Here is a 26,692-nt window from a genome sequence, read left to right on the forward strand (position 1 = left end):
GTTTCGTGTTTTAAAAGCATTATAACATGAAAATAAGTCACGAACGACCAACAATAAAAACATTGGTTGTTTTTCTGTGATAAGTGAATAAGCTGTCAAGATTTCCTATTTGCGGTCAAACATCGGCTAAAAATACCACCATAACCACCCACATAGAACAACTTTTTAGTTACAGTGTTTATATGAGATAACAACCTTTAAGACAAGTTGCTTTTACTAGCTCAACTACTGAGAATACATATATGTATATCTATGTTTTTAATTATTTCAAATTGTCCACAACTTAAAGTGAAGCCTATTTAGGGATAACTTAATCACAAATGATTGGTAGAAGATGACGAAATCATGTGATCTCAGTCTATGAATAAGGTGAAGTATGATTGTGATTCAATTTGAATAAACCCATGTACCATAAATTATATATTTACTATACTACATAGCTGAATATGAACTGAAATACAGATTGTGATATGAGTTATATCATCACATTACTAGCTGAAATTCTTGTTGACAAAACTGTTAAAGTTGCAAATCAGACGTTTTTTAAGTTACGTAAAAGTAGATTATCTACCCAAAGGTAAATATACTATTTACATCTAAGTTAAGAAACATCCGTGTATCTCCCTCAAATAGTATTATCGAGGATATTAAGTGTAAAATATGAAAACCATGAAATTTTAATGGTTTTATCACGGAAAACCTGTTCTGAATGTAGTTTTAAGGGGTTCTTGAATATCAATAAAATATCATGTGAATCTATGATTTGATCTACTTGTCCTATAAAATGATAAATTAAGGTTTCAAATGAATAGGTCTTCATTTGTACTTGAATATTGATCAATTCCGACTAACCAAAATGGAAATAAGTCTACCAAGTCAGACCTTATATCCCGTGGGTGACGTCAAATAAATCCAGTCAGTCAATGGACTAAGAATAAATCAAGTTTACGCATAACTATTAGATAAACTTTCGTTCTTTATTTAATTCCGCAGGGTGTTTGCGGGGGTGCCATTCGTGGAGCTGGACTACAACTGTTCGGTGCAATTGTTTGTTTTATAAGCTTATATGTAATAGGTTCCCCAATCAGTTTTAGCCTTGTTTACGCTGGCGGTTACGGTTTGGAAGGTAATTGAGTGTATTTTTTGCTTTTTAGTTTGTAAATTGAGATAGTTAGACTGGTAGTTCAGCTTACAAATAAAGCCACACAAGTTATTCAATATTTAACATTGTTTTATTAAAATCCTGTCTTTGCGTTTGCAAAACGATAGATTAGTCAGCTAATATAATAAGTCCAATCGGGATAAATGACTATCCGTTTAACACTAGATGAGTGAAAGAAAAAAAACCAGTTGTAGTTTCTTGGAAAATCCTCTAAAAAAGAATACTTAAGTCTCTTCAATGTCACCATAAGTGAACACAGAAAGAAAGGGTAAATGATATGGGCAAATTTAATTTCTGGAACTAACATAGTGTTATACATAGACAACTGATCGTTCCACTGTGTTAAAGTGAACCAGTAAGCAGATAGTTAGAGAGTAAACTTATGTAAATTGTACTCACTTCCAACGACTCTGAATATCATTCACTGGATCCATTACTGTGTGGAACAAAATAAATTTTTGACCAACTCAAGTAATTTCTATTTAACAAAGATTTTATTGTCTGTGACTATTTTTGTACCACTTGTGAGGTTTGAACGAATTAAACACTTTAGTTGATTTGACCACTTATTTAATCGAACTCCAGAAATTTATGCTTATTCTCATAGTCCACGTTATGTACTAGTAAAGAAATAACACAACTAGCCAGGAGTAATTTATTCATACGCCAAGTGAGATGTCGATATAAAAACTCTCCAAATGTGCATATTGGGTGTAAAATCAATTACTTTCTTAAAATGTTAAGACTCTTTCTTAACTGAATTCATCTATTAACAATAGGTTTATGGGCTGGTATGACAATTGGAACCATTTTCGAAGGTGTTATTTATCTTATAACATGTCAGCACATTAACTGGGAGAAACAGGTTCAGCTAGTAAGTAAATCTATTATTAATTTAAAATCACTTTATTTTGTCTTTGTAATTACTGGACGTTTGTCGACAAAACCAAACACGCTTTTAAAGAGGATTTTAGGAATTAACTATTTTGAAGACCTTTTTATATAATAGATCAGCGTCACGATGGCAAACACTTGTAATAAAGCCCTCTGTCATATCCTGAAACTTATCTGTAGTTCATTTCACACTCAAAATCGAAAAGCCGTAAATTGAGGCCTTGATGACCAGCTATAATCTGGGAGAGTTATGAGGTTGAGTTTGAGCATATACTTGCGTTTTATCGCAAGAAAATGTATTTGACCGATGGAAGTCAAACACTGTATTCTGGAAACATCCATAGATCAGCACTTTTTAAAAAGTCTTGACATTAAAAGTAAGAATCGTTTATTTATTTGTTTGTCATGTGATAATGAACTGCAATGTCATGAATTTTCAGATATAAGATTTCTGTCAGGCAAACAAAAAACTCATTTGGGTAAAAAATTAACGGTCCTCTGTATTTGGTTAAAACATATATACACTTTTCTTTCTTTGCTGTGAGCTATATAAATCTGTATAGTGGGGTTTGCGTAGATTATAGAATTCAAATAATGACAGACCACGGATCAAGTTTAGCTAAACCATCATTGGAAACTTGGAAGCACTGGACAGTTGTCTCGTTCTGGTATAGAACTTCTCAGTAGTGAGCATCCAGGAATCTACCACTGAAAATCAAATTCAGGACCTTCAGTCTGGTGCAAACCGTAATCTCGTAATTTCAACTAGCCATTCTGTATTGTATTCCAATATATAACTCACTTCAACTTATTCACAAAATCTATTTTTATTTCCTAATTGTTTTTTTTCGAAATTCAGGCTATTGAAAGAACCGAACAATTAATACTAGATGATGACCAACTGCAAGAAGGAAGTACAAACCAATCGACTGGAGGAGTTCAACATTCAACAAATATCAAGTCCTCATCGATTAAAGATGAATGTGTAAATGATGAGGAACAAATCGATGTTCAAAATGATAATTCATTTCGTGAAAGTAGGGTTCTTGGTTTTATTAAAATTTTGTCTGTGTAATTTAGCAATGAATACTATTTTACGACATTAAAAGCAGTTTTATCGTGAATCTTTTAAAATCCAGTATACGATGATCAGTTTACATTAACTGTTCTGTGTAAAATATTTTAAAATATCATGATGCATAGACTGCCCATTTCTGTGTAGAAATGAATAACAACTCTTTACTTACTACATTCTAAAAATAGTAAAATAACAATAAATCTATTACTAACCTGCTGATTACATTACAATAATCTATTTAAGAATCCCTGAATATATATGGAAAGTGTCGCTTTTTATTCAAAAATAAACTACATTCAGTGTAATGGAGATTAAAAATTCTTCCATGCTGTTCATCAGTAACTTCATTTTGCTGTGTCTGAATTATCCAGTAAGTTTATTTTTCAGCAGCGTATAAAATTGAGTGCTGAAACCTTTGTCCTCTTCTAGAATACACATATGAATAAATATTGTTGCAGTTATTATTACTGTCCTATGATTATTATTAATTATTGTTTGACGTATATTGCTTACTGTTAGGAATTGGCCTATTGTGATTTGTAATGAAGGGATATTTGGAGATTTCTCACATAAATGAATGAAATACGTAAATTAGTTGATAATATGAATTGACACCATTTGGTCGGGCAATTTTTCATTTTGTTGCATTGTAGTCAACGAACACTCAATCGGGGAAGACCAATTCATTGGTTATCAATCCCTGCACAGCCACATATTCAGCAAGAACAATCCCATAAATATATTTTCTTGACATTAAAATAATAAGGTTGTGGGGAAGTTTTACCTCGAAGTTATTTTTTCCGTAAAAAGTGATATCATATATAGAACCGCGTTAGATTTAATAATTATTTTATTCTAATTGGAAATCTGGTTACACTACTATGTATTTCATGAATTTTACAGACTAGTTAGCTTCATAAAACAATCGTTCATTATCAAACACAATAGATTTCTAAAAATAGTAGTCTCATTTCAAAGTGATTTGTATCACTAATGTGCCATAAGCAGTTTTAATACTGTTGAATTCTTCATGAAACGATAGCTTGTCTTTAATGGTGACTTCTGTTGCAGAGGTTATAACAGCTTTCAAACATGAATCAACCACCGAGTAAAAATAATTATAATTTACAATACTAAACAGTAATAATGACAAGATCCTCAAAAAGTATTAAACAGTGTAGGAAAATATCTTACGTCTCATGATATGTATTTCAATGAGTGTATCAAATACGTTGTTAAACTTTATCAACATAACTTAAAATGTACAAATTTATGATAAAGTTAATTAGCAACATGTTCTCTTATTGAAATTATAAAATCATTCAAAAGTGTGAAGGAAGTTAAAGCATTTTATTCTATTACTTTGAGGTCCATTATTTAAACTTTATTTCACACAGTTCACATATCAAGGATATTATTTATTGTGATGTAATTCTCTTCCAGGTGTAACAGAAGCAGGAGCAAGCTTGGTAGATGACTACAATCCCCCAGCCAATGAATTTAGATCAAATTCACAAAAGATACTTTCGATTCAGTTAGAAAAGGTCATCGTGTCACGTACTATATTCATTCTATTAATGTTATTTCTACTAAGTTTAGCTATAATTATGAGAGTACTTAAACCATGGTCAAAAAAGTTTGGTGCATACTGTACATTTTCTAACGGAACATTCATCTCATTAAAGGATCGTAATATATTTCTTCGAAATTCAACAGAAACAATTTTAGGTGCTGACAATATTTTATTAAAATATTACGACCTAAACTGTACAATATCTATCCCCTAGATATTTCTTCCATTATTTTTAAAGATGTACATATAAATCAGTAACGTGTATCACGAAAACCATTCATCCTTTTTAATTTACATATTACTAGTAAATTTGAAGCACAACAAATAATAATCTCATTCTTCATGAAACAGTCTTAACCTTAATTAAATACTTGCAGAGGGGATCAGATAAGATGAACTATGCACTTTAGAGTGAGTAGTAATGACTGTTGGGTTTAAGTATTTCATGTATTTGAAACAATCAGTATGGTTTATCCGATTCCTGAAGAGAACTAACTCTGCTGGTACCAACGTCAATGACATAAGCAACGGCTGGTGCTGGTTCAAATTCATGAAATAATATAAGTTCTCTCCGTGATTCTGATGAGCCTTTATTGTCAAAAACTTCTGCCAACTGTCTTTAGTTATTTAATATGAAACATCTATGTTGATGGAAAATCGGGTAGTACAGCAACAACGAGCCAGACTGGATCGAACAAATCTGACGACCAAACACATCGACAAAAACATGAATAAGTTGCAAAGCTTGTCAAAATCCAAAGTAGGAATTCATAGCCTTTATGTTTTAGTGTGGTACGCAATGAAAACCAAAGGATAAACCGACACGAGCTTTTATATCTTCACTTATGTTTGACAGAAGTGCGTTTGAATGTCAGTAAAACATAAGTAAACTGGAAATCCGAAACGCTTCAAACTATCCGTATATCAGGTGTTTTTGAAAACAAACTAATGTTTAGTTCTTTGAATAAAAATACTATACAACAGAAAGTGCATGGAGTAAAGCAATATTATCATTTTCTACGTAAATAAAAAGTCTCTAGATTCCAACTGTTCCATACTAAATAATCCTGATAAATTGAAAAGATAAGTACACTAACATCGCTAACTGTGCATATGTGACATCGATTGAGTTATCTTTAACCATGTCCAAATAATCTGGAACTAAAATACTTTTTAAAACGTCTTCATACTCAGCTCACCTTTTTATATTCACTTAATCCCTCGATTAACGTCTGACCAATGTTCAAAATGATAAAGAGTTTATCCTTCTTTTGATTCGGACGTCACCCTTCTACTATAAGAGCAACTAGTCCATGAAGCATATTCTGTATTTCAGACTTTAATACATCAGTAAGTGGTGTGCATCGTCACGATGGACTAGTCCTATTCCACTTAAAGAAAAAACATTTTAGACTATGATAACAATGACTTCACGATATCTGGACATATCAGTTAGTGCTCCATATAAGGATAATATTAAAGCACTATATAGCTTGACTGTTAGTAACAAAAGTAAAATATTTCATATGATGAAACTAAAACTATGTCAATACTAGTATATTAAATATATGATTCTGAACGAAACACAGCATTTACTATGAACTATCGCAATAATATCCTAACATAAGGATTGATTTCTATAATAAACTTATGGCACTTTAACCCTGAATTTGATATAGTTTCGGTTTCTTAGATGATTACAGCCATTCATTATTTCAGTTCATTCAATAGTGCAAGGGTGGTCAGAAACTTATTGAACTGACAGGTTCACCATAGAGAATACTTATATGTATGCCTTCCCTTAATTGAATTGATAGGCAAGGTCCTACCAATGTCAAGCTGGTTTATAACTCACTAATACGAGTATACCTCTCGACTATAGACCAAAAATTCAAGCTTCGGCCAGTGACACAATCCAACCGATAACAATTAATTTCGGGAAGCGGCTTAGATAATGTTAGATGCATTTTAGCTCATAACATACGATTCCCTGAAATATCCTATCCAGTCAGAAATCAAACACAACAAGAATGCCAACTTTCTGCTATTATCTAATTCAATCATTATAATTCTAGCACTCATATTGTCATATACATTAATTACTAGACGGCGATACGCTATATACACGGAATTATAGTTGTTACACAATGAAGCCATAAGTGACAAAGATCTGTAGAGCCAGTGAAACACCACTAAGTCCTAAACAAATCATTCAGCAGTCAGATCGCCTCTCTTTAAATAGTTTACCGAATCTCATCAGGGTCATTGATAAGCAACGCGTATTAGTCGACTGTACACCAAGAACAGAAGTTTGAGGCAATGGTTCCACTTTGTGCTTCTCCATTCTCTACTTTCTAATACAGGCTGGAAGAATTTATTCTAACTAGTCGCTGGGGAGATCCGTTTATCTGTTTATCACGATGGGACAGGGCAGGTTACGTGTTAATCGCGAGGTGTTACTTTAACGTAAGCCAAGAGGTCAAACCATCCTCGTCCAATCTTTGGTTTTGGTTCTTTTTGTAAAAGGAACTTGTTGAAATACATTGTGCTGAGAAAACTACTTAAATTGGTGGTTCATAGAACAAAGTAAAAGGTTATTAAATGGTTGTTGCTAATTAAGGGATGGTAAAACGTCTAAATACAGTTAACCAATCCAACGAAATTTCCCCATACGAGGAATACTGACGTTCTGTTACTCATTTGTTCAGCTACTGCATAACAAAAAAGTATTTATTAATCCTCCGCGAGACGATTTCGATAGTCGCGAGTTTCTCATCTTCTTCAGTTCACCAGCATCCTCATTTTCGAAGAATTATCTCGAGGAATGTTTACTCGTTTGGCCTTAGTTCGAGCGTGACCATAGATCACTTGACAGAAAACGAGATAAGATTTTTTTAACGGAAAAAACTCAAAGTATATAAATGACCAGCAATCGTTATTCTGAATATCACTATTCTTTCGTGTTTTTTTATTCAATCTTTAACATGGTTAGTTTGCATGTTCACATTGTATAAGCTTGATCTTGCTTTAGTTTGGTATTTGCGAAATCTTCCTCTGAAAAATTATAAGGCTTTCATTGAAGTTGCCACAATTATTATCAGAAGAATATATGTGGGTTGATCACTTGCAATTTATGAACAAAATTTTGGTACCTGAACTAGAATTCGACTTTCTTGTTGTCTGGGCCGAAAGCTACGAGAGTAGTGACCTACCGCCCTTCAAGGACGGAATAGAGCAGATTTTGGACGTAACAGCTGTATATAACTTAAACTAGGGTGCTTGCAATCTCTCCTTTCATATGAAAGACTGTCAAATTATTTTGCCATTCAATAAACATACCGCTTGCTAACCTAAACGTTTACTTTCTGTTCATGCAGCTTTTCACAAGTTGGTAATTCACACTAGTAGGACTGTGTTGTATAGTTTTCGGTGTTTTCAAAGGTAGTATGAATTCCACACGATATATTTCTGTGTTGTGTTTCTAAGCTTGTTTGTTAATCTAAGAAAAGTTAGGTTTCTGGAGGACTGAAACCTAAATAATAATCTTTTTACGATCAGGATTTAACTAAATGCCCATGGATATTCAGTAGGACTTTATTCTCTACCAGAACTTAAGCTTTATGAACGTTATATATTGCCCACTTATCTGTTGTATTCGTCCTAACTGATCTACGGTGTAAACTCTAGATGGTAATAGTTTAGCTACGTAAAACCGAAAAGATGATCGAATATAATTCCAGGAAAAAAAATCATACACAGTCCATTCCCATCACAGAATCGGACAGACACACTATATACATACGGAAAAATCGTAAGACAGATTACAGAATATCGGATATCCATTTAGGCTGTGGTGGTTGTGGTGCTGGTGTCAAATGACGCTTTCTCCGTATATTATTCTGCACTTAACTCAAATTCCAAATTTAGTAACTTCGATTGTGCCCACGATATTCTCTTTGCTTCAAAAACTGTTAGAATACACTTTTGATAGTTCTGGGTATTACTAGTTGACATAACGAAGTTGACTACTTGTGATTACTAGATGATACTTCTAGCAGTATCATATCATTGTGCAAAGTTGTAGTGAACATTCTCGATGAACCTAGCTCTTCTCAGTCATCAAGAACATTACATTTAACAACGGCGTTTTCTTCTTTCGGGATGGCTGTGAAGTCAATAAAAGATTATCCTATTGGTGCTTCAGTTATTTTCGAAGGTCTACAAAGTTCTCCAGAGTCATACTACTTGCTGATTGACATTGATAGTTTTGTCGCATATACAAAAATCTGAAGTGATCGGGTAATATAGTATTTAAACGGTGACAGAACAATACGTATCACTTTCGAGCTTCCTGTGGAAACAAGAGCGATAGAAATTTATTTTAGGACATTAGCACGGTTATATGAAAAGAAGCAGCTTGCATTCCGTTAAAAGGAAGAATAGGTGAACGGTAATCATTTTGATTAATTTTCTTCACTGTACTGACTGAAACTACTTCCAAGCACTGAACAAGTTGTAACGACCGTGAAAATCTTTGTTCTCTTGTTTTGATTAACATGAGCTGGCACTTCGTTATACCGATAATTCAGTCTATAGCTTTCAAGATCAATGGCTCTTATGGGACAACCATTCAGTGATCATATAACAGCCAACTGAGGACTTAATGCAAAGATCATAATAACAATTAAACAATGACCACGAAAAGTTGATAAGGGATAATAACTGACTACAGTTTGAAACTACAAAATGAAAACAAAAACAAGAGAAAACCAAAACCTGCTGCGGGGGAGAAGTAGAGTTAATGGAGGATCCGTGGTTCGGGCTTCAATTTGTGGATTGGTCCGGTTCTTTTGATTGCATAAATTATTTTGAAGAAAGTGTTTAGAGTTGATCAACTGCTCTTACATTGAACTGGTGAACGTTAAGCATGCTCCTTTTAAAAGCCTCAGAGATCAGTGTTTTGAGGTGCGTTTGGAATGTAATCGTTTTGTGAGGCAAGTGTAACCTGCCCCATAGAAGCAAGAAAATAATCCTATCTACCTTCACTTATTCTATTTTATATATAGGGGAGTGACCCTAGTCTTAACTAATGACATGCGCGGATAGGAGAGTTTAACTTTTAACTGAAGCTAAAACGACGGTAATCTCCACTAGACCACTGATATTTACACCTGTCTCCGGTCCTGAGCTTACCTATCTTGATATTGTTGACGAACTTCAAGATGGGACAAAATAAGACTGGGACATTTGTTCACTTCTAGGTAATATAAGTTTCAAGACTCTGAGATCACCACTAAAGACTGCTCATTAGCTGAAAAATCTGAAGTCAACTATCACTTCCAACTCCCATACTTTTGTTACAAATGTCACATGAAAATTTAGCAATCAGACAGAGCAGCTCTATGCCATTTCTACATTTATGTGAAAGACAGAGAACAAGATTTACATGATAACATGATCACTATATAACAACAGCCAAAATCAGGGATTGGATAGTGGTTATTGCACTGATTATTAAATCCGAAGGATACCCTACTTGACTCACTTGATAATATATCTTTCAGGTGAACAACTAATGAGGTAGATCTAGCAGTAAAGTAATGTATTATGTAATAATTAGGTAGTTTATAATATTGAAAAGATTACCAACCGTGAAACACCCATTCAGAATAAAATAAGTGATAAAACAAACCGATAAGAGGAATTTGACTGCAGTCTAACGACGGATATTCACAAAAAATTTTAAACATGTATGTCGACCAAGATTTGTTGGCATAAACGATCCTGAAGGAGATGCTTTAAAAAGTGAAAATGCTAGAAACCTTTAGGTATCATATCATCAGAGAAGTTACATTTTTATACTTTATCAGAGATGTGGAGTAGATATTTCATTCGGAACCATTAAGAACATCAGTCGGCATGTCCGATTATCAGTCAGAAAACCTACCAGTATCGAGACCGACTGATTCAAACACTATAGTTTGCCAGTGATCGTCTTCTAACTTTTCATGACTAAATGCTTCTAATGGTTGGCGACAATGAGAAATCTACCATATATTTTATATACCCACGATAATCTTGAGGTATTCAGATATAGTAATAGTTCTTCAGATGCAAAATAACGCACCAAACCATTTTCAGACGTTCGCATCAATAAAGTCAGAAGAAAAGCCTTTAGCACTACTATTATTGTCTCCTACAACTGATGACGATGTACATTGAAAGAATTTTCAGACGTGTCGTCTGCGGAGTGTTTTCAAATGTTTGCGCTACACTCGTCAGAATGTTGCTGGACAATGACACAGTCAGTTATGCTATTTTAATTTTCTTATAGAATTCCAGTTCCTCACATCCCTTCACAAGCTTTTCAATCAGTCAAAGTCTAGCGGATCACTGTATATTACAATGAAAAGATGTAAGTGTTTTTTCTTGTACTTTATGTTTTCCTACGTTTAGATGATGGTCGAGTTAAACCTATTCCCAAGCGGGTTCAAAAAGTAAAGGATGTTCATGTAACTAACGAAAATAGCTGTCTTCTTCGAGCTACATTAGGAAACCAGAAAATTAGTACTGTGGTGAGTTTATAATTACTGTGTACTGGGCTTTGAAAATTATATTATGGAGCGACCTTTTATTCACTTCTTCGTTAGTAAACTGATTTTATTGAAGTTTTCCGGCAGCATTTGTGCGAGTTGTAGGTTTCAGCCTCAGTATTCGTCTAGTCTTACCTGGTGGCGGCAGTATTGTACCTAAAAAACCTAGATTGTTTTTAGCGGGTGTGACTCCACTGTATCACTCAAGTTTCGGTCCGAACAATTTAATAACTATCGCTTTAGAGTGAATGACTGTTACTTCGTATAGCCGTACTTAGTTGCACGTAAGTAATTCTTCTAAGTTGTCCCTCATTTCAGAATATGTTGAATGCACTCACATACAATATTATATGAAGTACTTCACAGTATTAAAATTGCTAACATGGTTGTTCTGATGTTTGGTGCACTGCTATTACTCGTCTCGTAAAACTCATTGGTTGGTACAAACCCAATGGTTGATACAGACATGAGGGTATCATATAAAAGTAAAGCGCTTCAACCTGTAAAAGTCATCCACCGTTTTTAGGATTAAACTCGTGATATAATTGATCGTCTTGTTAATACGACATCGTTGTAATTCCAGGATTATTATTGTAGAAATAGTCGTTCTGCTTTAGATGGTGAAATAGCTCGTGAGTTATGATATGTTTTTCAGATTCTAGATATCACTAAATGCTGTCTTCCCAAAGTTTAATGATATAACGATCCTCTTATTTAAATGTCTTATTGAATAACCCATTTATTCATGTACTTAAGTCTCACTTCAAGAGTACTGGTCATTTAATTTTCTAGGGTCCCCGGATTTTGCTGCTTTTTCCTTTTATTTATCTTCCGTAATCTATATTACTTCAGTGTTAGGAAAGTGGTATTGCTAATTGTTGGACATTTTTACTGATTTCAACCAAACTCACTGATATTTGTCAGCTCGTTTTAATGTGTAAGGGACCGAATGTATCTATACCACTAATCTAGTATTGAGGATGCCATGTTCTTATTCTTAGTTCGTTTATTCGAACGGCTGGCTCATCAGCTTCTAATATCTAACTGGATTATATCTATATCGTCTATTCACTCTCCAGATCACTAGGGATTAGGAAATGGTAAAATGGGAAACTCGAAATATCGAGATCTTTGGTAAAAATATAATTCTTATTATTTATTCAGTTAACGCACACGTAGGTCGCAAAACACTAACAAATCAGTTGGTCCATTGACTTGTGTTGCAAACCACGTTTGATAACGTATCAAGTCACGGAGTTGTATCACTTGTAAGACCCCAACCGAGAGATGATGGGCTTGCATATATTAATCCTATTTTACTATTTATTATACCACCGTCTTAGCATCGGGAAATAAGGCAGCCTTTGAAAACCGTTGTGATGACATTTGTGTAAACATTACTGGGTTACTGAATTAGACACCAATTAAATTGTCATAACTGCCCAATATCACTTACACAGTATTGTCACTGGATACGAGCAATGCTTTTGAGACAGTGCTGACCATACGCCCAGGTCTCCAAAAATTCTTAGCTCAAAGTGGTCAGGTTACACAAGAATACGCTAGAATTACTGTCGACGGTACAAAATCTACCTTATGTATTGTGAGGAACATCATGACGCCCCCCGAGTGGCCAAAGACGCTAGCTTCCACTATATGTGTAGATCAGTTTGCCACTTAACCCCCTCGGAATCTCATAACTATCCAATTATTCCTAACTCGTCACGAAATGTGGATACGTACACAGGCTCCTGCATGTTTTGCAGCAATGTTTGGTGTTTCGAAAGTGTGAATGAAATGCCGTAATTAAAGACTGTAATTCCTAACTGACTAAGTACGATTTCAATAATTTGCACACCGCACATTAAAACGTTGCCATCCGCATACTTGAAGTCAAAGACCCTCTTCTAGTAACATATCTACACCACCGTCATGTACTGCCTTTAGGGCTGTTTTCAGTGTCACTGACAACAAAGTTAGAGGCGAGTGGTGAGATAAGGCAAACCTATCATATCTGCTACTGAAACGAAACAGTTAAGAAAAATGGCTATATGTTCTAACCTGCCTGATGGGTTTATGAAGAACCTTTAAGATGTTAATAAACTTCCTGGGGGAGATAAATATATAATCAACACGTCCATGACCTGAAGAATACATATGTTCACTCCTCACAGACCAGTCCTCGGTTCAGCATAATCTATGGAGTATGATAAGCGTCAATCGTTTGGAAGAAATCAGAAATACACTTAAACCCTCATAGGTGTTGAATAAACTAAGTGGCTCCTTTTTAAAGATAAAAACGACGATCGCCATTATACTAATAATCAGTAACGAAAATAGATTTAAAAATATAATAAATCACAACCAGAGAATAAGAAAACACAAATTTAGGATTCTTAACGATATAATTCACAAGTACATGGAAGGAACAAATACATTTATGAGGTGTAAGACTAATCTCACTTTTCGAATTATTGGTACGAAAATTTGAATAATTAAATAAAAGTTTCTGTAATTATTTGAAATAGGTTCACCAGAAGGACATGAATAGATTCAATCAAGCTTATTCCAATCTCCTGAAAGCTAATATTGATGGTTTGAAAAAACGTGATAAACGTGTAAAGTCGACAAATATATCAAGTAAACTCAATCGACCCAAGACAGAAAAAGGCTAATGCAATACATAATATTCGGGATTTTGACCAATTTCATCATACTTAATGTATTTATTTTCAGTTCTCTGTACATAATATTGTATTCAATTTCCGGTCATGTTGGTGATATAATAAAAATGTGTGTACCCTTAGACTTTCGTGTAAATTAAATAAATGGTAATGCTTTGTACATGTATAACTTCTGCCACCTGTTTAGTGGGCCTACAAAAAAAGTAGAAACAATGCATTTCTGATCAACACCTTGATCTGTTTTTTGTACTCCGAAAGAGGTAAACTGGTAGTTTATATTTAATTCCAACTTACTACGAAATTGTCTGAAAAAAGCAGTCATAAGCAACTTGAAAACCCATCACAAATGTCTAATACTGAAAGTTTCATTACTAGAGTTAGATGCATACCAAAGTACTAGTTCTATCAGTAATAGATAAAGAGTTTAGACAGAAGTCCTCTAAGTTAGCAATGCTTTATCAACCAGCGAGATAGTACAACTCTAAGGGCACCTTGTGACTATCAGTTTGCTAGATATTTTCTGTTAATTCGGTATTACATCTCACACTAGAAATATACTTTACACCTCGGAGTCCTAGAAGCAAGTGAATATGCAGAGTAATCACACATATGTTTATCAACTGCCCGAGTTGACAGGATGAATGTTCAGCTCAGCTACTTCCCTGGCTATGGGTCATTAGTCTTCAACAGATTACCGTAAGCTGGTTAAAGATAAACTTACACCATTGGATACTAATTCAGTGGTCTAGAGGTTATGCGCAAGACCAAAGGGTCTTGGTTCGGCGCCCCGTCGCGGAGTCATGAGTGTCCACTCCTGAGGAGTCTCATACTAGGACAAGACGGCTGTCTAGTGACTTCAGATTCTCGATGCTTGTTTAACTTATATCGGTCGATGGTACCAATAAGACACTCGAATCGCGTAGTCATGAATGTTATTTTACTTGGCACACTGGAAAACATCTGGTAACTCCAAGATAGCCCCTTTTCCTGAAATTTACTACTACCAATAGTATTTTGTAGTATATACTTAGGGTCACAGTATCAATAAAAACTTGAAGGGTCGGGATATTGATTTATTTATAGAAGAGACTGAGTAAAAAAACCTAGGCTTTAGCATAGAGAACAAGCAAATGGCCAAACAAGAAGTCAACAGTTGGTTAGATCAGGGAGGGATAAACATAACGTGGTACAAAATAATTTGTATAATAATTGAAACGAGTTATCAACAAACAGAAGTACATATTGCTTCGAGAAGCTATTTGGTTGGTTCCGATTTTCATGACTAGTCTGTCATACAAATAGTCCCTATACTTGAACATCAATATTTGGTATTCATATTTACAAGTAGATGGAATTAAATTTACATGATTTGATAGAAACAAAGTTGTAAGTGCCGAATCACTGCGGTTATTATCATTCAATTCAGGACACTGATTTGTCACTATACCAAGAATCTAAAAGTTATGGTGATACAGAAATCTCGATGTGGTTGTGGTAGGCTCCAGAGGAGGGATTTTGTTTATTTTGCAAAGCTACTATTGAATTTCCATTAGGATGACTATGGATATTGGTATTTGCATTTCTATAGGCTGGTTGTTCATCTTCGCAGAACTGTTCCAAACGAAAGTGGATTGTTGCAAAAGATGGTCGTTTATTTTCATCAGCTGCCCAACATTCTAGCATAAGGTCATATAATTCTGGTGGGCAACCGGGTGGTTTCGACATGCGGTATCCAGCATCCACTTGTCTGAGGACTTCAGCATTATGCATTCCTGGATAAGGAGAACGACCATATGTGACTATTTCAGTCAACAGAATGCCAAAAGACCACACGTCAGACTTTATGGTAAAACGTGAATAATTAGCTGCTTCAGGTGATGTCCACTTTATAGGGAATCTAGCTCCTGCATGTGCTACATATTCTCTGTTCTAGAATTTAAAAAAAAATTAATAACAGCTTATAGAGGTTTATATAAATGGAAGTAAAAATGGGGATTATAATATCCAAAAATAAAGGTCTTTAATGACTATTTACAACAGCTTGAAATCCGACTAAATCAAATGCATTCGCGATTTCGCACATCAAATCAAATAAAGTAGAGGTGAACTAGGTGTATAGAGAAAATATATGATACAACAGTGGATTCGGTTTCCAAAGCATAGCAGGGTGGAGGAGATCCATGTTTAACACAAATACATTCTGCTGACAAGTTTTATGAGCTAGAAGACTTAATCGCAGATCTCTTATTGTCATCCCATTGACTGTCTGGTTTGGTTAGCCAATGATCTATACTGCATGGAAAGGTATTCTCGGGAATCGGTCCATTTAGACCTATACTTATGATGCGTTGTCTGAAGACAACTGCAGGATATTGAGATATCTAACTGAATCATGTGATCACGTAGCACTGTCAAAAATAATTCTAATTTCTACAGTCACCTTTAGCGTGATAACTAAAATCTGTTCAATGAAACTAAACAAAATTGGCATTTAGATAGCGTCATGCACTTCTATGTAATCGTTTCACACCCATTTAGTTATTTTAGTCCGATTGCTCGGTGTAAAAAACCCAATATACCTAGAAAGATTTGAATATTTCACATTTTGATCACCATTAATGTGAACTGGTTTCGCGACATTTATAAATATATGATTGAGTATATCAGTGTGAATTTATGTGCTCAAGCAACTTCTAACATAGGAAAACCTTCACATTTTTGGCACCAAAAACGAGTGATAAAAGTGAAAGCACTTTGGATTTACGAAGTTCAAAAAATAAATGCCTGGTAGTTAAAGACAATTAGGAATCGCTTCATAATACACAAGATTATTTTATCTAATGACGTTCGGAAAAACATTTTCATTAGACATAAGAAAATATAGGTTGAAATATACCACTTACAGATAAGTTACTTATCACAAAGCAATAAAGGACTTTTTTGTTTAAACTATCTAAGTACATATACCAAAATGAACTATTAAATTCATTAAGTGCTTACATAATTGAATCTACAAAACGAGTGGAGGCAACTTAAGTATAAGGGGAATTGTAATCCGAGAGTTATAAATTATCGAGTATCAATGTCAATATCGATAAATATAGCAAAAAGTCATCGAGGTTAAAGATGGTTCCTACATTGAAAGCAAGCTGGTAAAATTCACACTTAACATTACACTACTTACAAGTAGGTGCGATAAGTAAGTCACTTATTCGAGACCAAAGTAAAAGTAACCGAACGATAGCTCTCTTTCACAAGATGAAGTTTATTTCTTCCCTATTTTCTACAGTTCATTGTTAAAAATGAAACAATTCCTCGTAGTGAAAACTGTTTGTAAAGTATATGGAAATAAAATCAAACATTGCTAAAACATGAAACTAATTAACAGTGATAAAAAGTCCGCCGATATCTATGAAACCAAGTTCAAACATATATTCATTCAATATACCAAAATGTAGTTTCTCAAAAATAGAATGTAACATACCTAGTAAATCTACAGAAAAAAAGAGAACCTGATCAGCATATAGAAACAAGGTCGTTAGATGAGCTGACATGAGACTCGATGCAGCCTTCAAAACCAACACCCAAGAAGAACTATCAGAATAGGGGTTTGTGGAGATTGGAGTTAGATATTAACACCGTTGGATGCCGGCCCAGTGGTCCGGAGGTTCGGTGTTCGCGCACAAGACCGAGTGTCTCGGGTTCGAGTCCCGCGTAAGGCATCGTGGACGCATCCTGCTGAGGAGTCCAATACTAGAACGAAACGGCCGTCCAGTGCTTTCGATCCACATAAAATAAATTAGAGTATTTGGAGGTGGGTGCGAAATGACGATAACACTATATATTATTTATATCAGCCCCCAAACGCCCTGGTACGGCTGAGAGTGGGAAGAGTCGACTCTCCCTCTTGGGGTGTGGCCCCCTAAACAACCACCTGCTTCAGTTTTAGCAACCAGGCACAATCCCAGCCCTCACAAAAATTGAATGATTTATGTAGCGCATATCTGTTTGGTGCCTCCTCGTACCAATGTTTATGTGTCTAAATAATGAATGCCCCCTAATGCCCTTGTACGGCCGAGAGTCGGGAGAGTCCGCTTTCCCTCTCGAAATACTCTCACACGGCCGCGCGTATACAGCCTCTGCCAGGGAAGTCCTACTCATTGCCTTCTCGTGGCGGGGGTGTTGTTTACGAAAATGAGAGGACGAAAAGCGAATGTCCGGCGCTTTAACCGGATCACAAACCAATGGTGCACATGGGCTCCAGTATCCTGCGGGGACAAATGGCGTATGAACCAATCGTTGGTCACCGGCTACCATGGGATTGCATCTCCTTACGATGCTCCACTGCCTTGTGGGTTAGACCTTTAGGTCAAAGGCTCGGGGAGTGGCTCCCTAAGATAACCACCTGCTTCGGTTTGGGCACCCGGGCAGTATCACAGCCCACACACAAATGATGAACTCTCTATGTCTATGGAAATTACTTTTCTCGCTTCGATCAATTGATTCAAATTATTATCATTATAATTATTGTCATTATTATTATTATTATTATTATTATTATTATTATTATTATTATTATTATTATTATTATTATTATTATTATTATTATTTTCCACATTATTCACCCTCTTTTATACTTATACGGCGGCTCGTCTTTGGTGGAAATTCGACTGTATCTAAACGTTCTCGTGTCACTGTCCGGTTGAAAATTGTATGTTACCACCGAATATGAGTACTGAAGCAGTTTTTCTGAGACCACGTGCGCCATTCAAACTGGCTGCCTTCAACGTTCCCACACATATGCAGGTTGGACAACAGATAGGGATGGCTATGTCTTTGGAAAGTCTTCATATCGATGTCTGCTGTCTATCCGAGACCCGTATTCAAGACTCTGGTGAAGTACTACAAATTCGCTCTACATCTATCACTTCAAAAAGCTTGTTTTACGTGCGCTTATCCGGGGACCCTGTGGCATCTTCGTCTGGTCTTGCTGGCGTTGGTGTCGCACTAAGCGCTAGAGCTGAGGCAGCACTAGTCGATTGGATCCCCATTAACAATCGGTTATGTGCTGTTAGATTAGAAAGTTCAATTAAAAAGAGAAGAAATCGGCGTGAGAAACGATGTCTTTTCGTCATCTCCGCCTACGCTCCGAGATTGCAGCCCGGATGCAATCAAGGATGAGTTTTACCACCAGTTATCTGTTCTTCTCCAGAAAGTGCGTTCGACAGATATTGTAGTACTAGCCGGAGACTTGAATGCTCAGGTCGGGCGTCTAGGCACAGAAGAGAGTCGTTTAGGTGGCCGATGGGGACTCGTTGGTCGCAGGACAGATAACGGGGACCGTCTACTGCAACTTTGCACAGACCACAACCTGTTTCTGGCTAGCACTAACTTTCGGCACAGTCATCGCCGATGTGCCACCTGGCGTCCTCCCTCTGCATCTCAAGCCTGGACTCAGATTGATCACATCGCGATCAGCTACCGCTGGCGTGGTTGTGTACAAGACTGCCGCTCCTTTTGGAGTACCTATCTGGACTCTGACAATGCCTTGGTCTGCGCCAATCTTACCTTACTTTTCAGTGGACAACGAAGTGACCGCCATCAACGGATTGATATTAGAAAGCTGGTTGCAACTTCTGTTGCAAGTAAGTATCGAACAGAGCTAGCCTCTAGGCTAGCTACCACTCCACCGAAAAGTATAGATGAGCATTGGTTGCAATTGCATGACGCCATGAAAATGGCGGGAACAGTCAGTTGTGGGTTTGCGAAACGTCCCGCTTTTAAGCACTGGGTTTCTCCAGGTTCCTTACAACTCATTGAAGCCCGTCGGTCTACTCCGGGTGACCGTGAGTTTGACCATAAACGAAGGATGTTACGTAAGGAAATAGGGCAAAGCTTGCGTAAGGACCGAGAAGCCTGGTGGTCGGAGCGTGCTAATGAGCTGGAAGCAGCAGCTGCATCTGGTAACTACCGGAAGCTCTTCCAACTCATCCGAGCCACTGGCAGCAAGAAGTCTGGTGTGAGTGAAACAATCTGCGAGGATGATGGGATGCCAATCACTAACATCCATCGACGTCTTGGACGATGGGCAGAATTTTTCGAAGGTCAGTTCAACTGGCCTGCTGCTCCGGCAACATCGGTCAGACTGTCCTGCCCTCCATGGCCGGTGACGACTGATCCACCAAACGAGGAGGAAGTCCGCAAGGAACTCCAACTCTTGAAGCGTTACAAATCACCTGGCCCAGATGACTTACCTCCGACTCTTTTTAAAGATGGTGGTGACTTTCTGACTAAGGGACTGACGACGTTGTTTACAAAGGTTTGGGAACTAGAGAGTGTACCAACATCATGGAATGAGTCGATAGTTGTCCCTATCTTTAAAAAGGGTTCACGTCGTTCCTGTAACAACTATCGGGGGATAAGTCTACTTCCGATTGCGTCCAAGCTATTGGCTTCCGTCATACTTTGTAGGTTGTTCAAAACCCGAGAAAGATTGACTCGCGAGGAGCAGGCTGGGTTTCGTTCTGGTCGAGGGTGTATTGATCATATCTTCACCCTCCGCCAAATGTTAGAACACCGCCATACTTATCAAAGGCCAACAATCGTAGTGTTTCTTGACATCAGGGCTGCCTTCGATTCGTTGGACAGGACTGTTCTCTGGGATTGTCTATTGAAGAAGGGTGTGCCTGAGAAGTTTATTAACATCCTAAACGCCCTATATACAAACACCTCAGGAAGAGTGAGGGCATACAACCACCTCTCTCCATTGTTCCATTCGAGCAGTGGGGTTAGGCAGGGTTGCCCAATCTCACCATTCCTCTTCAACTTTGCCATCGATGACATTCTGGAAACAGTTCTTATGAATGTAAGTAATGGCGGTGTGGATCTGTTGCCTGGAGAAAGACTTCTCGACGATATTATCTTACTGTGCGATAACGCCCAAGCCATGCAATCCGCACTTAATCAGTTGGCAATCAATGTCCGCAGATATGGTATGTGCTTCGCACCTTCGAAGTGCAAAGTACTTCTACGAGACTGGCAGGATCCTAATCCTGTACTCACCCTGGATGGTGAGCAGATAGACGTAGTCGAGAAGTTCGTGTATCTGGGTAGCTGCATAAGTGCTGGTGGGGGTGTGAGTGATGAGATCAATGCATGTATAGTGAAAGCCAGAGCGGCTTATGCCAATCTGGGCCGTCGTTGGTGCCTTCATGATGTTAGTCTGGCTGTAAAAGGTCGGATCTACAACGCGTCGGTGAGAGCAGTTTTGCTCTATACTTGTGAAACCTGGCCTCTCCGAGTTGAGGACGTTAGACGACTCTCTGTGTTCGATCATCGCTGTCTCCGAAGGATTGCTGACATTCAGTGGCAACACCATGTCAGTAATGCAGAGGTTCGGCATCGTGTGTCCGGGCACAGAGATGATAATTCAGTTGGTGTCACCATCTTGAAACACCGACTTCGGTGGCTTGGACATGTTCTCCGAATGTCGTCCCAGAGAATTCCACGCCGTGCATTAGTTGCCGACTCTGGGACTGGTTGGAAGAAGCAGAGAGGTGGTCAGTGCATGACATGGTGTCGTGGCATGAAAGAAAGCTGCAAAGGACTGGCTTCTGTTGGACCTTCACGACTCCCTGGTTGGGGTCTGGGAGATGGTGCTACACAGTGGCTAGAGACGTTATCAGATATGGCTCAGAATAGAAGCCAGTGGCGATCCTACTGTAACCTTCTTTTACTTTCTTCATAAAAAGTGGTTGTGTCTCCCTTACCTGAAAGATTTCTTCTGATTGTACCTTTCTGTTCCCTCATTTCTGCCATGCTACCTTACACTAATCTCCTCGTTATTGTTCTCTTTTTTTTTGCGCTCCTTAGCTTTTTTTTCTATTTCTCTTCGAATTCTCATTGTTTTGTGTGGCGCACATATATTGGCGCTCTCTTGTGCCAATATTCATGTGTTCAAATAATAAATAATAATAAATAAATAATGAACAAAGTATTTATATCATCAATAGCAACTAAATAGTACAAGCCGGGGATATTTTAATTCTAGTCAGAGAATAGACTACTGGACATCAAATCTGTTAAAAAGTTACACACAAACCAAAAAGACATATCGATTCAAGTTGTCACAATATCAGCAAAAATCAAAGAAAATAAATACATATATATACATCATATGTGTATCTATATTTGAATAAAACGACTATTGAAACAAAAAATGAAACCTAGAAACAATAAATCTGATTAAAGATAATACATATTTAGCTCTATATGATTCATGTTCACCAAGCACATGTACTTTATTACAATTGATTATCTACTTCGTCATCAGTGAAAACATTAAACGATGGCAGGATTCATTGTGTAAATAAAACAAGTTAATGCATTAATTCATATTAATGGTATAATCACACTCTTGTAGAAAATCTTCCAACCACCACTTATTCTCATATAAAGGGTATTCATACAATTATTCTATAACAATAGAAAGCAGAAGTATTTGGTTTTTTTAAAAATCAAGAATCGATAAATCTACTAATTCCCGTGTAAATGGAATCCTTAAAAAATTAATGTAAAGCAGTTCAAAAAGTACTTTTAACGACTGACTTTACATAGGTTTATATTAGTGTAAGGAATGACCGTTTTTCGAAAATTTAAAATAGAATTAAATGAATGGACACACCAATTGAATACAATAAATCGCTGAATAACTAAGGGATCAGTACTGTTTAACTCGTTTGGTTCCAGAATTCAAGTATACATATAGCCATTCCTGAATCTAAATGGTTAGTTAGTTGCTGTCGATAATGAATAGAGCTTAATTTTCCAAAGTATTCAGAATCACAAAAGATTAGTAACACAATCCAATTTTAGGGATTAGAAGTTCTGATGATGAATCACTTTTAAATTATTGAAAAGCATACATTTTCCCAGCAATGTGAATTGCTATTATTAATGAGAAAAATCGATAATATTTCTATTTGAAGAGATATTTTTTGTACACAACCAAATTACAAACGACCATCAATATTTTTCATCGTGAGAATCAATACTGATCGATCAAATACACACATCATTTTCCAAAACGATTGTGTAGGTTTAAGTAAACTTTCAAAGAGATGGAAATATATGGTTTTTTACTTTAACAAAAGAATAATCTATGGCACCTTTCAAAGATAGAGAAACAATAAACTAGTAGAAAACGTTTTCCTGGAACTTCTGGCATGTGAACGTGCGAAAATGATGAATGGATTTCCATATGTTGTTTTATCGCGGTTAGGTAAAATTAATCTAGATATAACGGATAAGTTCGAAGATATATTGCATCAAGTTAATTCTCATACATTACTAATCTGTGGCATTTATCCGACGAACTGGATAAACAATGAAAATACGAAAATAAATTGCTACTATCAGGATTTTTATTCTAAATAAAACTGAAAAGTGCGTATACGTGCAGTTAGACCAATAACCAAGTAACGTATGAACTAGTTTATTAAGTAAAGTCTATTCAAACGATATCATCTCTATACTATGCACTAATTCTTAAATTAGCTGACTTTCAATTCACGGTCTCCTAAAAAGTAGAATTCTATGTGTATACTATCGCTAAGGTTCAAACTATAAAGACGCTACTTTTTAATACTTTATATTTTCATACGTTTTAGCTCGTGAAAACCATTCTCCGATAACTTAAAGCTTCAACTAGGTAAGTGTTAGTCCTATAATTTAATATTTCAATTAAAGTTAATATTAGAAATATATATATATGGCTCTTGTGGGACAATTTAATGCTCTTTCTGGTATAAATGATGTAAAGATTATGGTATTTTATCATCCTGGTCGAGATGAAATAAGCTATAACGTGTTATCTCCCCGGGTGGCAGGTCAAAACAGTGTACATACTGTAGTTTATTGAGTACGAAAGTCGACTTTTGAAAGTCAAGAGCAACACTTCAATAAGTAATTCACCATTCATTCATAATTGAAGAAATCTTATTGTTCCTTCTCTACTTTTGATTGATGATAGTAAGTGGTTAGAACATTTTTCTGTTTAACGTGATAGGCTTAAATTATTGTTCAATATTTATTTTAATTTTAATATAAACAAAAATGGAATTTCTCTTTGTTTTCTGCCCAAGTGTACGTTGTGGGTTGGTTCTTTAGGATTATTGAACATGTACAAAAAAATCCGTGTAAATTTAAAACAAGAGAAAACATTAATTTATATGTGCGATTGTTTGTGTATTATAATCCATTATTTGGTTAAGTGTTGAACCAACATTATTTAATAATTGATCGCGACTGTGTTCATAATATTTTTCTGAGAAGCGAGTGGTTAGTGTTTCGTCGATTGACAGTGTCAGCTTAAACTCTTTTTTGAATTATTCTACTCATACTTTATAACCATCGCATAAGGAACGTGAAGTTCCTGAAATATAAGTATGGCGAGTGAACCCATAAGTGATAAACGAAGTAAGAATTTCTAGGAATTAGTCATAACATGGGTACAGACGAACATTAATATGTAAGTGATTCTCCAAATTGTATTATTTAACTACTAATAATTGAAAAGAAATAAGTAGAATATACAGTACAGGTCACAGAGAGAAGGTAATGTATAAACATGAATAAGACAAGAGTAGACAAATAAAGAAGGCACCATCAACACCAGCCAAGCCTCCATTATTTTCTTACTTATTCTTATTATTCAAAACAAAAGGGCAACTCTACAACACGATAGTTTTGGTGATCAATTCTAATTGACATCTAATAAATAAATCGTGAAATCCCACACTTTTCCTGAAGGATTCCGGGGATTTTTATTGTACCATGAGTCAAACCACCTAGTGAGTGCTAATCATTGTACTTACTATGTTAAGCAGACAAACATATAAATCAGAAGCGTAATTGTTTAAAATCCATCGGTAAAACTAATCAACCATAGCTTAAAACAATACGGTTAATAATCAGTTGGCCATTGGGAATATTAAGAAATTTTAAGAAGTAGGTACACAACATATAAATAGATTGCAAAATCTATTCTTGATAAGCAAATAGATACTTGTCCAAGATTCACAAAGATTAGAATTAAGGAGTGTTAATCAATTATGTGACTGCGTACAGTTCTGTGAACGACAGTTATATTAGTTTAATTGGAATAACAAATTAATTGACAACTCAAAATGAGCATAGAAAACCAGCTAAACAAACATTTCTAGCTAAATTATATCTACCATGTTCTTTCAGTAACATAGCAAAAACATTTAAACATAGATTGATAAAAATACTAAGAAACTACTGAAATTTTGTTTGAAGTAAAACTTTTCATTAAAACATTAGGAAAAAGACGAATAGAAATGTTTATTTCCACTTGATTTTCCACCATACCTTTGCACGAATATACATGTTTCACAATTATATTAAAATCAATACCAACTCAGGTGATCGTGTGAGTTATATAACAACCTTTATGGATTTGAAAGTTTTTAATGAAATAATGACGAATAATTAGAGAAGTATAACCAATTTGCAGGGTTAAACAACTATTTTTCAATCTCCGAGAAAAATGTAATAATTCGAATTTTCGAGAGTTTTCAAGTTCATTCAGTAGGTGAAAATTACATAATTTTCACGAGGGATCTAACTTCCAGCCTCTAAAGTTATCGATATCTGTCTGCTATGGACACAATACTGCAGAGCATCCCGAGATGACGAATAAAAAAAGTTAGAGCTTGAAATAAAATACAGTGAAAATTATGGCCTTATTCATCTACTAAATGAATGAGAAAATGTCCGAAAATGGTTCATACCATACCGTATATACATTGAGCAGTAAAAAGCGGGTACATAACTTTCTGCAAACTAACTGAACAGAAATATTTATTTTAAAAATATACATCCATTTTTAGAAGTTTTTATAACCAATGACTGAACACATACACTCAATTTGTGAACAATCAATGTAAAAGAGAAAAAAATCGTTACGACAGAAAAGTTTCCCATTTATTTGGAATTAAAATCAGTGTCGACGTATAATACTGTGAAGGAAGATATAACAGTTATTTTCACACAACAATAAACACTAGTAATGTTGATGGTGACTATGAATGATTACGAACAATTATCGATAAGTTGAAAACGTCGTAAACAAGAATAAGTACTTCTTCTAACATGTACTACCTTCATCTAGACAGCAATATCACTACCAGCCCCAAACACTATCATAATTTGCAAATAAATCGTACACCAAGTACTGACTTATACTACTGATAATTGCTATACGTATTTTTATCTTTTGAAAATTATACTTAAATGGATAGAGATAATGGAATATTTTAATAAATGCAAGTGAATCTGTGGGAAAATCAATTGAAGCTGATGGTCATAAACTCGTTTATATATATTATATATATATATATATATATATATATATATATATATATATATATATATATAACAAAGCAATTAGTTGTAATTTACAGTGTCTTTCAACTCCTTAACAAGTTATGATACACATACATGAACGCACAAACACATTTTAAGCGGCGAATGGATATTCATCATACGGTCACTATAAAATAAAGAGGTAATAATCACATAAACATTTTTAAACAACACTAAACACAAAATGAGTAGAGATATACGGAATAACAGAAGCAAAGAAAGAATAAAAACAAGATGATAATAAAAAGGAACAAAACATGA

At 35.6% G+C, this 26,692-nt stretch overlaps 3 protein-coding genes across 3 annotated transcripts in view; 2 read left to right on the plus strand and 1 right to left on the minus strand.

Moving 5' to 3' along the window:
• Window positions 1-5,055, plus strand: part of MS3_00010444 (uncharacterized protein) — a gene marked incomplete at its 5' end in the record, with an annotated part of 36,647 nt that extends 31,592 nt beyond the window's left edge. Inside the window, 4 exons of the mRNA XM_051218807.1 lie at window positions 994-1,126; window positions 1,942-2,036; window positions 2,916-3,093; window positions 4,578-5,055. Of these exons, the coding sequence (XP_051072086.1) occupies window positions 994-1,126; window positions 1,942-2,036; window positions 2,916-3,093; window positions 4,578-4,921 (750 nt within the window). The 3' untranslated portion in view covers window positions 4,922-5,055. The remainder of the gene's footprint in view (window positions 1-993; window positions 1,127-1,941; window positions 2,037-2,915; window positions 3,094-4,577) is intronic.
• Window positions 5,056-10,918: 5,863 nt separating this feature from the next.
• Window positions 10,919-14,144, plus strand: SRP14 (RNA-binding signal recognition particle subunit srp14; the record flags this gene model as incomplete). The annotated part of the gene is made up of 4 exons (XM_051218808.1): window positions 10,919-11,011; window positions 11,050-11,122; window positions 11,164-11,282; window positions 13,829-14,144. The coding sequence occupies 4 exons, from the start codon at window positions 10,919-10,921 to the stop codon at window positions 13,973-13,975; spliced, it is 432 nt and encodes a 143-aa protein (XP_051072087.1). The 3' UTR covers window positions 13,976-14,144.
• Window positions 14,145-15,445: 1,301 nt separating this feature from the next.
• Window positions 15,446-26,692, minus strand: part of SRC42A_2 (Tyrosine-protein kinase Src42A) — a gene marked incomplete at its 3' end in the record, with an annotated part of 60,654 nt that continues 49,407 nt past the window's right edge. The window contains exon 8 of the mRNA XM_012938564.3: window positions 15,446-15,913. Coding sequence (XP_012794018.3) covers window positions 15,446-15,913 — 468 coding nt within the window. The remainder of the gene's footprint in view (window positions 15,914-26,692) is intronic.

Source organism: Schistosoma haematobium, chromosome ZW, assembly GCF_000699445.3.
Source record: "Schistosoma haematobium chromosome ZW, whole genome shotgun sequence".
Lineage (NCBI taxonomy): Eukaryota > Metazoa > Platyhelminthes > Trematoda > Strigeidida > Schistosomatidae > Schistosoma > Schistosoma haematobium.